Source organism: Coturnix japonica, chromosome 2, assembly GCF_001577835.2.
Source record: "Coturnix japonica isolate 7356 chromosome 2, Coturnix japonica 2.1, whole genome shotgun sequence".
NCBI lineage: Eukaryota > Metazoa > Chordata > Aves > Galliformes > Phasianidae > Coturnix > Coturnix japonica.
The window spans coordinates 14926018-14942868 of NC_029517.1; the positions used below are offsets into that span (position 1 = coordinate 14926018).

Genomic DNA, 16851 nt, shown 5'->3' on the forward strand with positions numbered 1-16851 from the left:
TGATGGATTCCTCTTTGGCCTGCCCAATGCTTTTTGAACTCGTGGTATCCACAGCAACTTGTGAAAATGAGCTTCACAATTATGGCATATGTGGAAGACTTCATTTGTTTTAAACTGCTGCATGATGGTCACCATGGGTGTTCTGTAATTCCTGGATAATAAAAATCAGCAAATATCAATTTCCTAATCACCTTCAGACCATTTGTGATTGTTTGTAGGCCTCATCGCTATCTCAGTCATCTCTCTTCCATGTTAAACAAGCTGCAGTTGATCTAGTCACTGCTCACACAGCAGCCATTCCGTCTCTGATCATCTTTACCTTTCTATATGGTTTACATTTATCTATACACATTAGATGAGGAATCCACCCATGCAGACACACCACACAGGTGGCCTACAGACTTCTACAAGGACATCATGAAATACCATCTATTTCCTAATCTTTTGTGCTGTGATCAGACCATTCTTGCTGTAAAACTCACTTTCAGCTTTTGATGCCTTATTAGTTTAGTTATCAGTAACAAATTCAGAAAATTCACAACCCAAAAGGCTGTAGACAGATTTCATATAAATGTGCTTTATTGCAGAGAAGTTACATTATTTACATGCTGCAACACATTACAACATAAATCTATCAAGTATTTCATGGTGGATGCTGTTGGTAGCCAGATAACATCGTTATAAGAATCACATTATAAAGTGAAGAGACTTACAGCTTTATGTACTCTACAGCTTGGAGTAGCTAAAATGTTAAAAGTCAAAAGGCAGTGTTTTCTCAGGCCTGCCTGTTGTCATAAGCATGCAAAAGCCTAAGGAGAGCAAATATAAAAGTATTGTCTGGTTTCAGGCCTATGATGCCACCAAAGCTGATGATAGGTGTGTACTGATTTTTATTTTGAAGCGTATAATCTTGCATAAATTATACAAGTCTAATAACGTTGGTATAAATTTATTTATAAACCATGGCTTAGAAATAAAGGAGAAATGCAGCTTGCACATGCATTCAAAAGGACAACCTAGCAAATGTTTGTGACCTTAGTGTTCATTACCTCTTCTCTTAACAGATCTGCTAGAAAATATCTTAATTCTAGAGTCACACTTCTCTTGGCTGAGTAATGACAATGAAACTCCAGAAAAAGACAACTAAGCAATCTAGCCAATATGTGCTGGTGGAGAAAAATCTATGAAATACAGAACATTATTTATGTCTAACTTAGTATGTCTTCATTAAGCAGTGTTTCTAGCAGCATCATAGTGAAATATAGTAGTCGAGTGAAGTTTGGCCCCTCTTTCTTAAGTGCAAAATAATCTAAAGTATCAATTGAATCTGTAGCCTGGATATCAGGTGCTAAAGCTTTGTTGCTTTCTGAAGGAAAGTTCTCCAATTGTATCAGTCAGGATGTATGACCACAACAAGCCTAAAGAACCGCAACAGCCATTTTTTAAGAAGTGAAGGAAGGGGTCAGGATAAAAGAAAACAAAACCAAACCAGAACACACAAGCGAGTGCTTTCACTGGTCAACCAGCCTTCATTCTGCTGTGGCCGGTGCAGCTGGGCTGAGTTAACCCAACTAAGGAGTGCGCTTTGCTTCTGCATTTCCAATGAGGTTGTCTTTCAAAAGAAAGGAAAAATAAAATGAACAAGGAATCGTAGACAGAGTGGTGGCTCAGACACAGCCATACATGAAGGGCTCAGTGCTGCAATGGACACAGCTGGGGCAAGTGCCCCCCAGATGCTGCACTGTACTACAAGCAGCAGCCTCCTCCAGGTAAAGGAGGGAGGGCAGGACAAGTACAGGCGTCAAGACTGGCACCTGCTCCTTGTGAATGTCTGCCTCAAAGAGACAGTGAGGATGTACCAAAGTCTCCTTTCATGACCCTCTTATAGATGCCCACTTCTAACCTCAATGCCTGGCTCCAACAAAGCGCTGCCTTCTGTTTGTAAGGACAGCCTGCCATAAGCTGTCCACCTTCCCAGCTCACACCAACCACCTCCACTCACGAGTATGGTCACCATGCTCAGCAAGTTTAAGATGTGCATCTCTCTGGGGAGCATCAGTCCTGCACCTGCAGGACTCTTTGAAAGCATTCCCAGGATGGATTTCTTCCCATGCAGGGAAGTGTACAGGGAACTGTTCCAGCTGATCAAATCCTGCTGAAGTTGTTCTGTGAATGCCTGGGATGGGGAAAGGGGAATTTGGGCATGTGAGATCTGAACTCAGTCCTTTTGCAAAGTAAGTAGCAGGCTGGATTTGGGCTGCACATGCAACACCACCGGCACTGAGCGGGCAAAACATGTGCACAGTTGGCCAAATCAGGGTCCTGGCAAGAAGACGTGTGTTGAAGGCAGAGACCAGATCTAGGCCGTAACTACACCCTAGAAATGAAGGTTGGGAGATGCAGGACTGCCCAGGGGGCATGTCCCCATGGTGGAACTAGGTGCCATTCCACCTTGCCTGGTTGTGGCAGTTTGGCCACCATAACCTGGAGCTCAGAAGCTCTGAGCCTTGACAGAATTTATGAGTGTTCAGATGTGTTCAGACAGCACCGAGACCTGAGCTGACTTGTTTCCAGCTGGCTCAGCATCTGTATGTTCCAGGTTTAGGCTTAGAAGAGGCAGTAGGAAGACCTGTCCTATCTGTCAGTGTAGACATGCCCATATTCTCCTGTCTTTTTCAAAGGACAAAAAAATGTCCTCCTTATCTAAGTCCCTCCAACCATCACGCTTTATCTTAAGCCACTTTTTCTATGATGCCACAAAAATCAGTTTATACTACATACGTGTATGTGCATGTGTGCATTAGATATGACATGTTAAATATATATTAAACATATATAAATATCTATTTTATATATATATTTTATATATATATATATACTAAACAACACGTTCTGTTCAATCATCCTCATTTCATCTTCCACTGAATCCCATCACTTCTCTCAAATTGCACAAGTTCTTTAGGACTGAGCTGTCTTTATTGTGGAGTACTCTTTGTACAGCCAATTCCATTGAATAGCACTTCACTGGTACTAAATTTAGATGGGTAGGGGCGGAACCTAATTTTTATTATTAGTGGTACACAGATTCTCTATGATACCTCTTAGGCCCCAGTGGTGTATTGTGAGTGTTTTTGCACCAAGACTCATAGGTGTAAACGGGCCATCTTCGAATTAAGCTCAAATGCAAGATGATGGCTGTAGCCATTACTGAAAATCAGCGCTCTATTAAATAGTAACTGTTTCCATACATGTATGTGTAACTTAAAAAAAAAAAAAAAAAAAAAAAAAGCATTTGGAGAGTGGGGGAGAGATGCCCACCATTTTCATTCCTACTGTCTCTTGCCACTGCCTATATGGGGAAGAGTAATACTTCGGACTTCTCTCCCCACTTGTGCATCTCCAAAAGCCAGATTCTGAAGGAGGTTTGCCAACAGAGATAAACAGTAAACTGTTGTTAGCTAGCTGATAAATTTCCCAGAGTTGTCCAGTTTTAGTAAATCAGGTCATCATTTCTGGGGTATATCCGTTGTCATTCTTGCCTGTCTCACGTAGCAGGATATGCTCAGTATGAAATACTGAACAAGATCACCCTCACGGATGTTTAGAGTTGGTATTCTGGTTTGTTCAGATTATGTTTTGCAATTTGTAACAAACAACAGATAAGTTGTCCTAAGACTTACCAGAATATGCAGCTAAGACGACTGGATTTCCACTAATAACAAAGTCTATGAGCATTAACAGGGAAGTGCATAACAAGTAACTTGCTGTGTATAAAACCCCTGAATAATACAGTATCAAACTATAAATTTAAATAACAGAGAGTAAAACAAGAAATGTCACTATATAAATCACAGGAAAGAAAAACAAAATCCCAAACCCCAAAGGAATTTCCCAATGAGAGTTACCGCTTCCATAGCCAGTGAAAGATTACTGTAATTCTATATATAAACAAAAAGTCTCTAGCAGGTATTTTAAGTTGCGATAAGAAGAAAGTATCTGCAGATTGCATAAATGTGTTGTTGTGTCACATAATATCAAAGGTATTTGCAAAAATTATACAATCTGGAATGCTTTAATATGAGACACAACAATGTACTTAACACACAGTAATAAGAAAATGAGAGCAACCGTTATATAAAATGTGTTTTTGGGATGCATTGAGTTAGCAGTGCTATCGAGATTAAATACGCAGAGTGAAAAGTCGTCGTTTTAAGAGCTGCTCATTGATACTCCTTCCTGCCATCAGGACATTTTCTACGCCCTACTTCTGTTGGATCCATAAAGTCCCAAGGGCAAGTTAAAGCCAGCCGTGACATTCAGAATTAATTCTGTTAAGATTTACAGTGTGCGTTTGTTACCAACTTTTGGTGCTTTGTTTATTTTTCTTTTAAAGGAGAAATGATTTCACAAAGGCAAGTTTCTCTCAATGACACAGTAAAATCCTTGGAGCAGGGACCGCATTCTGGGCACTGCTGATCACATTGTTGGCACTCAACAAATAAAAAATAACAATAATAATAATTTGCTTTGCTTAATTCCTACTTGTGCTGATTCCTTTGATTTAAGTGATGCTCCTTAGGAATTTTCAGATCCTTTTGGCCTAAGTTCCTTTTGTCTTTCCTGTTGTCTTTTTTCTCAGTGTTGCTACTTTCCTCAGCCCGAAAGCCTCTTATTTTCGAGGTGTTGCTGTTTTATTTGCACTTATAGCAGAGGTGTTCGATAAAGCTACACTTCTTTCTGCATTTGGTAAATCTGGTGTGTCAAACTCCCAAGGGCAGACTTCAGCTCGAGATGCTAAAGGTTGCTGCGAGAAACCACTTGGCTTACGGGAGTCAGAAAGCACGTTTCCCTCAGATGAGGCAATCTTTTTCTGTTCCACCAATTTACTGACACTTTCTGCTGCTTTCTGTTGCAGCTCCTCGTGCTCCCCCCCACAAACATTGGGTGCATATCTGTTAACGCTCTCGCGCTTCAGCCCAGGGGAGCCCTGAGATTTGGAATTCAACTGTTTTTTATCATTCTCAAAAATGTGCTGCTCTTGCACCTCCCGAGTGCCCGCCTCCAACTTCTGTGGGCTCTGTTGATTTGACTGTTGGTAGCCCTCAGGCGTTTTCTGCTTATGATGAGATTTCCCCTTCGGCTGGGAAGGGTGATTTTTCTCTGCTTCTGAGGAAGCAATAGACACGTGTTTTTGAATCTTAGAGTCAGAAGGCACAGGACCAGGAGTTTGGTCATAGATCTCCCAAGGACAAACTTCGCCTATGTCGAAAGTGTCCTTGTGCAGAGACTTACCTGGACCTGTGTCTGGATTTGCAGGTGTTTGACTAACCCTTTGCTGCTTCATAATGCCAGATTTATGGGTTTTCTTTGTCTCCTCAGATTGGGTAGAGTTCTTTCGGTGAGAATCCTTGTGCTCCCCTTTGTCGGTGGCTGAGTGCTTTTTGCTGCCTTCCTTCCCTTTCTGCTGAGATTTCTGAGATTTAGCGCTTTCTTCTAGACTTTGCGTTTTACCCGTTAGTCCCAGAGTCTTTTCCTTGGCACTAGCAATAACACTGAGGGATTTCTGTAACACAGATGTTCTTGGATGCAGAGGCTTCTTATCTGCACTTAAGTTATGTGCACTTAGTGATTTGCACACCAAAGGGACTGATTCAGTGGAAACCGCTTCAACTTTTTCAGCTTTTTTGGTTAAATTGTTACCAGTTAAGGAATCCAGAAGTGAATTCTCAGCAGCTGTAACTTCTGTGCTTTCTGTTGTCATGCTATTGGGCTCTCCTGTTTGATCTCTGACATGATCGTAAGTGCTGTGGGATTTCTTCAATGAGAAGACTCTGTTTTTCAAAGTCTCTTCTTTTGGCTTTGCAGAACTTGTGGAATCTTGTGGAGTTTTTTTCAGTGTAGCCGTGTTTTTCACAGCACTGTGCTCCATCAGGTCCTTCTCATCCCTGGAGCACTGCCTAGTCACTGTCTCAGGGATTTCTGTAATACGCCTCATTATCGAGCGTCCCAAGCCCTTTTTAGAGCATCTTTTTTTCTGGAGATGTGGGTTATTAGCAATCATCTTTTTCCTTTTATAGATTTCAAGCTGGGCATACAGTTTCTTCAACTCATCCTGTAAAGCAAAGTACATAGCAGAAATAGAATGAACAGAGCAAAGCCAAACAGGCACCCCTAAAAATGACATTAATCTTATCTCACTTTTTTTACGAATTCTTGCATATGCCATTTCTCCATTTTTTTCCACATTAAGACTCCTCAGCCTCCAGCATGACTTTTACTGCAACTAGTAATGCAGCTTCTCCTTAGGCTGGTCACTTCTTTCCAGGACATTTCACATGACCCGTAAACATAATCACTGAGAGACTTAAGCTGACCTGTTTCATTTGGTATCTGCAAAAACCATTCAACCTGATTCAGAATTTACCAACACAGAAGAAATGCTTTTGAAAATAAATGATATTTGAGTGAGTTGTATATACCCGAATATCTTCAGGATCCAAACTATGTTCGCTCCATGCTGAATTGATACTGCTGTTCAGATAGGATCCAGATCGACCCATATCAAGTTCATCTTCATAAGCTTCTGTAGCTATATCATCTCTTGGGTTATTGCTTGAATGTGAAAACTGCAGTAAGCATTCAGAAGAAAGACGTTGCTATTAGTGTACAGTAAAACTTTACAATAGTTTTCATTATAGAGTTGATCACAATGGATTTAGTATGATTTTCTAAACTCACTACCTATAGGCATCACTGGTGTCACTAGTGTCCTGTAGAAAATCAGTACTGTATGGAAGAACTAATATTAATGGCGGATTAACCACTAACCAAGGGTTCAGAAATTTGCATTAGAAAATTCCTTTGTACTTGTTCTGCCGCTTACTTGTGTCTTTTAACACTGCATTCACAATAGCTTGTATGGCAGGTTTTTGGGAATACACTTTCAGTATTTCCAACCAGGCTGCTAAAATCATATGACTACATTCCGTATTTCATGCACTTGAATAATCCCGCTGAAAGTGATTCTCCTGTTTTGGATCCTGACCCTGAAAATGAATAGACAAACTGACAAAAAATTAAAAGAAAAAAAATTAATATTAAGCACTGGAAAGAGGGGTTGTGTCAGCTATTTTTTTATTCACATGGATTTTATTCACATGGAATCACTCATCTGTGATTCTGTTGCCATTGTAGTCATCTGCCTCAGGACTTTATGAATGGAACTAAACCTTGTGAATCTTCCCTTCACTCCCTGAATTCTTTGGGGTGCTGGAAGGAAAGTACAGAGATAATGAACTGAAAATGGAAACACAGATCCTTAGTTCTGAGTCAGTTTCAGAAAGGTTAACAGATTTTCTAGGCTAGTCTGGGAAGGCATCTCTGAAAACATGTAATTAAGTTAATGGACAAAAACCAGAAAATTAATCTATTATTAAAGACTGGTAGAGTCATTAAAAAAACAGGGCTTTGCAGTGTTGAGGCTGCATCAGTGCTTCCTCTGGTTGCGAATGTTCAATATATGCATTTTTGAGAGTTTGTCAGAAAATCAGGAAAAGACAGAAACAGCACCTACATTAACCTGAAAAGGGCACTAACTTGAACATTTTAGCACTGTTCCTTCTCTGCAACTTTCACCATTACTGTTCCCTTTGATTACTGACCTTTTGATTAATGTTACAAGTCATTTCAAGAGCCATTATAAAGTCACTTGTTTTCCTGGAGCACTGCACAAGAAGAAACCTACATTCAGATCCTACAGACCGGTGTGAGAGACAGGTGGAGCTGACTGATGTATTGTCATTTTGTTCTGAAAGCTGTGCAGTGGTGCCCAAAGCTCATTCTGTTCTCTTCCCTCATCCTGTCATCTGCATCTTCTTGTGTTCTGCACATATTCATCATTTCTCCCTGCTGCTGGCACCATAGCATAGACAGACTATTCGTGGTATGCAGGACTGTGATGTTCCCATGCTGCAGTCCATGGGGAGGAGCCTGCAGTGGGGCAGGAGGGCTGGGGGAGCTGCTGCCTGTGGGGACCCATGTGGAGCAGTGCCTGAAGGGTGGCCTCCATGGTACAGAGCCATGTTGGAGCAGTGCCTGGAGGGCTGCAGCCAGTGGGAAGCCCATATAGGGCCAGTTCAGGAAGGATGGCATCCTGTGTGAGGGATGGCTCAGGGCCAGGGCGACCATGGAGGAGTGGCAAGACGAAGTGTCATAGACCGATCACAGCCCCCTTTCCTTGATCCCCTATGTAACATCCCATTTAGTCTGTTTTGTTTACTTTTAGCTTCTTGTCGCTCTGATCTAGTAATAAGTAATAAGTTAATCTTTCTATGCTGAGTCTGTTTTACCTATGATGATAAATGGTGAATCTCCCTGTTCTTATCTCAACCCCTGAGCACTTTTTCATCCTATTTTCTTCCCGTTGAGGAGGGGGAGTGACAGAGCTGTGTGATGGAGCCCAGCTGCTCATCAGGGTGAAACCTCCACACAGTGACAACTGCTGAGTTTAGGTCCATTTACTCCATCTCATGTCTTGTCTAAATTCCTGATCTCACTTTTATTTAATGGTCCACCCTAGGCCTTCACCCAAACTCTTTGATCTCAGGTAACACTGCCAGTGGCCCAGTCAAGCAAACATCTGAAATAGGGATTGTTAGGCGAGATCTTTTCCTTCTTGTATGAATCAAATCTATTTGTTTAGTTTAAATTGAAAATCACAGTCCTTTGAATCTATGGAATTTTGGAAACTGAAAGAAAGAACCTTTCAAAATGTGTGAGAGTTTATAAAAGAAAAAAAATACTGATATAATTTTAGGCATCACAGCCAAATTTACATCTTTCTTTTCTACCAGCTGCTTGCTACTTTTATACAGAATGTTTATGCGTGACAAAATTATCTTCCTGGTCTTGACAAAAGAAAAAGAACAGAATACCTTGGGGATCAGTAGTAGCCCAACAGTGACTGTCACAGTCAAGTGCGTGTGTGCAAAGAACAGCATCAGCATCCAGTCAGACTGAAGTCTTGAAGCAAGAATGAATCTGAAAAAAGAATTGTGTTGCAATTCACTGTCTTTTGTCCAGTGCATTCGATTTGACATTTTGAATGTTCCTTAGGTTTCTTTTCATTGAAAGGCCAAGCACAACTGGTTTTGTTTTGCAGTGATTTCATACAGACTAACCATTCATTATATTCACATGCTCTACCTATATACCACAAATTCAGAACAATTCAGGAAAAAACCACAAAAACAACAACAACACAAGCCAAAACAAAGTATAAAAGTAACAGCATATCTTTGAGTCATTGCTCAGTTCAGTGTTCTCACTCTATTTAGCTGTGTTTGGTTTTTTTTTTCCAGGTAATGTAAATAGTCTTTGGCATGAACTGAGTTATGGCAGTTTGCATTAAGGATCTGAACTGCTGATTTTAGGTTAAGTAAGCACATGTACTATGATAATTTGTAGTGCACTTTGTAAATAGGGGATGTCCAGAGATTGCAGCTACAGAGTGTGGCTGATAAGCCAAAAAAGAGAGACCAGAACTAACCTGCATTTCAGGGGGGAGCAAAGAAATGGTGTTGATTTCAGGACCATTCATGGCCCAAGAGTCCTGCAAACACTAGGAAATGGGTGGCTGAATTTCACAAATGAAGCAGTTCCTTGCTGAGCTTTCTAAAAGAGTGGTAGAGCAAGCACTGCAGTTAGAGCAGCTTGGCTTTTCTGCTTTAGTGAGCTCCCAAAGATATAAACGGTAAGCAGTGCAATGGATGAATGGATGTAGCACTGGCTTGTAATCTGCAGGTTTATATAAATCATTCACATCAAAATGAGATTTGCAGCTTACCGAAGATCACAGATGCATATTTTGCAGAAGCTTTTGTTAGCAGAAATAGTCTGGCATTAAAAATTGGCTTATATGCCACAATAATATATTAATCGTTTCTTGTTTATTACTTTGAAAATACGGTGTTTCATGAATACAATAAAATGTTTTAAATTCTTCTTTCTGACAATACAGCTGTTGCTGCTAAGGTGTGCAGGCAGATGATAAGGCTCAGGCCAAGGGTTCAGCTATCTGAACACAAGAGCTATCAGTGATGACACAAGAGACTGCTGGATATAACAAACAGCAAAGCAAAAAGCTACACATAGTGCCGGAGGGATGGCAGGGCATCATCTTAAAGACAGCCAAGCTTCTCAGGTAATTAAGGGAGTGCTGTAGGCCCTTGAGTGAGCAGAACTTGTGAGGCCAGCAGTCCTGATGTAACTGTATTGGCAATAGTCTACAAGGCTGTGATTACCTTGGTTATGATATCAGAAATACCAGATTTGAATACAGATGTAGCAAAATCGGGACCAACAGTAATAAGAAAGTAGCAAAAGAGTGGGTTGTTTATGGCAGAGAATACAAGGACAGAGAAGGGCTAAGGCAGATGGATTAAGAATAATCACAGAAAATCATAGGAAGGGCCAATACAATGGGCTACTGGCATGTGAGCAAACTATTACTAACAAAGCTCTGTGCCTATTATTATAGAGACAGAGTTTCTATTCAAATGAGATTTTTCCATCAAAATTTTTCTCGGTAATATAAGAGGAAGTGCAATGCAGAAAAGTAATACTATGCTGATCAGAAGGTAATCAAGAACCCTGTTTCTGGAATGGGAATCACACTTCTAAAGAACAAACATAAGCAATTCAAGGTTTTATTTGGTGCTCACATTAATCTTCTATGAGCTTCAGGAGTTTTCAGACTGGATGGCTGCAACATAATAGTACATGTACTTCAAGACTACAGTGCTTTCATGACTATTCAGATATGTCATATAAATGTACATCTTACACTGCAGCTCCTTCAGCTCCTTGCAGAACTTGGCAGAGAAGACAGAAGCAAGAAAAAATGCATGTAAAGTGAACTTGAAACTCAGTTAAGACTTGTATATATGGAAATGTACATCATCTCAGGAGGGTCTCTGTATTTCCAGTGCATTTTGTTCATTCCTATCTACAAAAAAAAATGCAAATTGTTTCTTTAGCAAAACAGCATGTAGCAGAAAGGGAAGCAATACAAAATGTACATTAAAAAATAAAAATAAAAAGAAGGGGGAACAAAATCAGCAGACCCCAGGCTGAAAGAACAGATAATGGGAAAGATCTAGTCCTTCCGTGCCTTCTTCACCTAACTGCATTACACTTGTTCTAAGTGAAGGCTTAGGCAGAAGAAATCACTTCAGAATTCTTTGCTTGGTTAAGATCAGCCACTGTAGGAACATTTCAGAAAGATGAAAAAAGTCTTTAAATTTGCTACTGAAAACAAGGAAATCACTGGCCTGATTAGAAACACCAAAAGGACCAGGTCTATCTAAGAGAGAGGAGTCTCTCCTTTTTCTCATCTTTTCAAGGAAAATCCTTGGGGTTGGATGATTACTTCCATCCAGTTGTTAAAAGAAACACGGCTCACAAAATACTTCTCCTAATGCACCTTCTATATTTTCTACCATGGACTAAAGTATGATTTAGAACATTAATTATTAGGGGGAAATTTTGACTGAAAGGCTACCATATGAGTTGTAGGCAATTCAAATGTACCCTAGTAGTAGTAAGCAATTCAGAAGCACTGTGACTGAGCTTTACACCTACCCTGCCAAGAATGAAATGAAAAACATTTCAACCAAATAGAAATTTTAAAAACACTTTTTCATATGTTTGTGTTAGGGAGTAAACAAGGAGATTTTGAATGTGCACAGATGTCAAGATATGGGGCTAGGAGAAGATTAAGGAAAGAAAAAGTGGCAAGCCTGTGAAGTGTAGTGAGCTTTATATCCATGGCAGTGAAAAAGAGCACCTGACAGGAACTGAGATGAAACATTTCTTTTCCTTCTTTTGCTGGTGTTTACTCAGAGAAAAATGCTGCAGCACAGAAGGAAACATCAGGAAGGCAGAGAGAAATGGGAAATCCGATACAGACCTGGAAACTGAGAGGAGTATTTGAAGATTGTCAGCGGAGTGGTGTAAAAAAATAAATCAGAGTAGATAAGGTCTGTCAGGAGGCAAAGAAGGTGTAAGAATGTAATAAGCAAGTCATAAGAATCTCCTGGTGCATGAGCTATCTTGCTGTTCTGAATTCCTTATTACAAGATGCTCTGAGGAGCAGCTCTGGCAAACACCCGTATTTACTTGTTGCTATTCTGATAATTTACAAATATGAAACACTGAGCTCATTATAAGCTTTCAAAGAAATACATGTGTTTTATTGCTGTTACAGCATAACAGTTTTTAAGTCAGCATATAAAGCACTGTGCCTCATGCACAAACCAGTGCAATTATCTCAACATACAGCTGCACCTCACCAATCCATTACACACCAGGGCACGTTCATATAAATCAACATTCTTACCTGCTGCTTTTCTAGGGATACAAACCAGTGAGTGGTGTGTGAGTCAAAACTGACACTATTTCTCCTACCTCTAGTTTATCACGTGTACTGAACTTTGGACAAATAACTCATCAGCGAGCAATATGGAAAAAAAACAACCCTAAACATACATTATTAACAAGTTGATCATGTACATTCTTGAATTCTATGGGAATAGTTTTAAGTTTAGTAATTAATTAAATATGAGACTTTCCCTTATGCAGCCTATTCCATTTACCCATTTTACGTTGCACCATATGAAACCTGAAAGACAAATGATTAATTACTAGATCTACAGATCACTTGCCTAATTGTATGGAATATAGCAGAGATTATGAGCTCATTGTGAACTGCAACAGCCATATAACGTGGCTCATGAAATGCTGATGGGACTGTCCGCACTGCATAGCAGAGATAAACACCCCACAAGAGGAATAAAAATTCAGCTGTGAGAAGAACAAAAAGAAATAATTTGCAATTAGTTTTATAGATGAAAAAGGAAGGAAATATGAAGTACTACAGTATCTTCTGCACGTGTGAGTATCTATATAAAGACAGTATACACATATAAATGTATATATCTACACACATAGGCATTCAGACTCTTTCAGATACTGTTACTGTACATCATACATCTGCTTTTAATTTTAAACTCTGATTTCTTTCTACATCAGGAATCTTTGCACTTGTGGTGTTTCAGCTTTTCAATATAGAAACTTTTAAGGCAATATCAATTAATTTCTTCCTTGAGACAATGTCTAATAAGTGCTTGCTCATCTTTCAAACTGGTACTACAGAAGCTTGACGTTACTTAAAGTAACAAATACAATTACTTGTAGCTTTGGTTCTTGTTAGAGAGGCAGCTACTGGCGCTGCTAAAGACTTCAAGTTTTTTAGTCAACATTTTCATTTCAAAGGTTTGTAACTCAGATAAAACAATCTATTTCGGGTTTAAAAATTTCCACTGTTCATGACAGTTAATTTTGCTGATGCCCATAATATTATGAGTCACTTCTGTGGGCCTAACATAATTATAACGAATGACGTGTTTCTCTCTGTTAGAAGAAAAATGAATAAAGGAAGAAAGGGTCAGCATCAGTTTAGACTATGCTGTTAGAGCTAAGTCATCTGCACCCACCAGTCCTCTGGCTGCAGGTTCCAGCAGACACTCTGCTTTGACATCATTTTGCTTTTGATACAACTGAAATCATGTCATGGCCACCTTGAAAAACCTCCCCTTGGAGGAAACAGACACAGCTCTGCCACATAGCAGGAATACAGCTGGCACCTTCATGCCTTGCCTTGCATTCTGGGCTGATGTGGCTGTAAATGGTTAAGCCTGAGAAGCAAAGCTCAGTTCTGTAAGAGACCCCTGCAATGTGCTCTGAGCCAGCTTCAGAAGTTGCATGTAATCTTGTTGTTACTCACACACTGTTTTTGGCTCATTGAACTTTTGTAACTAATCCACTGACAGTTGTGTTTTGTGGAAGGGTTAGGACTGAACTCACCTATGCTCAGACAGTGGTCTTCTTGCTGCCTATGAGCTGCTCTGCGGTGCCAGCCATCACATCCTAACATGGCAAGATGTCATGTTTCTCCTTAGAACTGAAAGCATTCTGATGACCACCCCAAGTAGCTACATTACAGACATCTGGGTGTGTGAGTTGAACCCTACCTCAACTCCTCAGCTCTGAACTGAATCCAATCAGCTGCCTGCACTAAAGGAAAATTCCATGTTCAGCTTTTTGATGGTTTTTGAAATTCTGTGCTTTGTCACTGGGTCTTAAGTTACTACTGACTATATATAAAGATAGAAATAAATTAAATTAAAAATACAGGAAGATGTAATGTAATGTAAAATCAGTTACTTGTCATACTTCTTTTTGCAAATACATGTTCTGTTGTAACTAGAACAGGTGATAGGTGACTTTCCTCTATGAGAGCCATCAACCAATCATTACTGGTTTGGTTTGGATAAGTCTACAAATATCTGTGAACCCCTATAATCAACAGACTGAAATAAAATATCTGCACTGAATACCTCATGAGAACAGGTCCTCCAGTTCCTCCTACCATTAACAGTCTGTAATTGCTATAAGATGCATACTTCATAGTGTCAGAACATTTCAAAACTTCTAATATTTTCCATGTATAGAAGCTCTGCTACCACTGAATTCTATGTATTATTCTCGTTTCTTAAAAACACCTACAAAGGAATTCTCTATCAAGCAATCTTGATCCTCAAGTTTTCTCCGAACAAGCTGAATACAGATTTTGCTTCAGTAAGACATCAGGCTCCTTTACAAATATTATCAGTTTTGTTTTTAAGTACACTTATCTTGCATATGCAGAATCATGGCACTGAAATGTACTGCTCTTCAAAGTAATGAAATGTATTGCTCTAATTGCTCCGTATTGATTTAAGAAGAAACTGAAAATGAGAAAATGCATTCACAGAATGCTAAAGCCAAATTACTGTATTTTACTGTCCTGTGTTCAATGGAAGCCCTTAATTCAGAAGGCATTCCCCAGAATTCACCACATGGCCTATTTTCTCTCATTCTGCCTTTCTTCCAAAGTGTATCATGGAATAAAGAAATAAATAAAGGAATAGAGAAATTAGAAGTAGAGCTGCATAGTTAATATAAGAGCCAATTATGAAATAACAGGCACATACCCCCAAAGTACATGGTTCATTTTTCTCTCTCTTCTACAACCAAAGTGAGAAGAGTCTCAAGTCTCTTACTGATAGAAATGATTAGTTACCACTGCTAATAAATGCTGAAAGTTTGAAAATGTTGGGCTTTCAATGACATGAAAGTACATGTAGAAAACATGTGCTGAAAGCACTCTCTGTGTAAGAAGTGTGGCCCAAATTTTGCTTATTTTTACCATTAAAACAAGATCTGGTGCAACTTTGAATATTTACAAGAATATATATGTGCTTTTATCCAGACTGTAAAAAAATACAAAGATAGAACAGAAATGAAAATGAATAAGTTGTATGCAGATAGTAAAGACAATTACAATGAACTGCAGTATGAATGAATGATCCTTGGATCTTATTAATTCTGCAAATTTCATAATTTGCAGTTTCATGATCATACTTCGAGTTCCTAAGACAGAGGAGGGTATTTCAAAGCATTAATATATTGGAGTATTTTTACTGTTCAATGAATAATGCTTTTATAAAAGCTTTATAGTTAGAGCAGAAAGAGCATTCCTGTATGTAGATAATAATTAGTGTGACATCTGGTATGTAACACAAATGGGAAGTAGCTTTAAAAACGCAAGGTAAAACAACAGAGTTATTATGGTTGCCAAAACCAATGCAACGATAATTTTGTTACTGATAAGAAACAAAACATATTAATTGAAAAACAATTTATTATCAAACCCACTAACTACACAGCTTAAATGTATTGTGTAGAAGTTGTGCCTGAGGGGGAAAATTGTATTTACATAATTAGATACATACTATTAGAGCATTTTGTAATGAAAATCTGAAGATACTAAAATTTGCTCTATTATTTTCCTACATAGTCTTTCTGATCTCTCAACATGAACCAAGCTAATATACTTACATATTTGTTATATGAAACACAGATGTAACTAACTTTAAGTTGATAGCTGGATAGATGGATAGTGAAACATGTAAGAGCAAAATCCTTAAGCGTGATTTATCTTTGATGTCTTTCTAGTTCTATTCTTTGCAAAGACCAAAATGCCTAAGTCCTTCAAATATGTTTCATCCTAAGGCTTAAAAATTACCCCTTTTTACTTATTAAGCACAAGAAGTGTCTTCTTCTGAAGAATGATGGGAATTCCTATGTGAGTGATTTACCAACAGATATATGGACAGGGAATGGGAAGTAAAAAAAAAAATATTAAAAGATTTGCAGTAGCTATTTTATAACTGTCCAAACCAGGCATTCAGATGGAAGCAAATCTCCGACAGACAAAAGACTAAGAAAAGAAACAACTGCTTTAGAGACATAGATGGATGGAGATATGAATGGAAGGTGAGATGTAAACACAACGTGGCCTCAATATGCCATGTGCATTAATTAATTAATCTTTAAGTGTATCTCTTGCTAGTTACTTTTTTTAAAATATAACATTTTATTTGATCTTTGCATTATCTAATCAACCTGCCTGGTTATATATATTCTTTAGCATTTTAAAAATATGATCATTGCTTCTGTTTGTACTGTCCATCGTGTTAGAAAAGGGAGCATTTTGGAACACTTAGATCCATTACCCACCACACTGGACCAGCCTGTACCCTATTACAACTAAGGGCAGTCCATGCCTGCCCAGCTGGGATCTGCCTGGGCCATTGTTCATACTCTGCACCTTCTGATAACGAGTGACAATGAGATATCCACAGTACATGATACATATCTGTTGTGTAAAGAAAGACACACTCAGGTTGG

At 39.0% G+C, this 16851-nt stretch overlaps 1 protein-coding gene across 1 annotated transcript in view; it reads right to left on the minus strand.

The window, feature by feature from the left end:
• Positions 1–556: 556 nt before the first annotated feature.
• The window catches only part of GPR158 (G protein-coupled receptor 158), a 165006-nt gene continuing 148711 nt past the window's right edge, over positions 557–16851 (minus strand). The window contains exons 8-11 of the mRNA XM_015853313.2: positions 12723–12861; positions 8934–9039; positions 6480–6626; positions 557–6112 (exon numbers count right to left, since the gene is read on the minus strand). Coding sequence (XP_015708799.1) covers positions 4670–6112; positions 6480–6626; positions 8934–9039; positions 12723–12861 — 1835 coding nt within the window. The 3' untranslated portion in view covers positions 557–4669. The remainder of the gene's footprint in view (positions 6113–6479; positions 6627–8933; positions 9040–12722; positions 12862–16851) is intronic.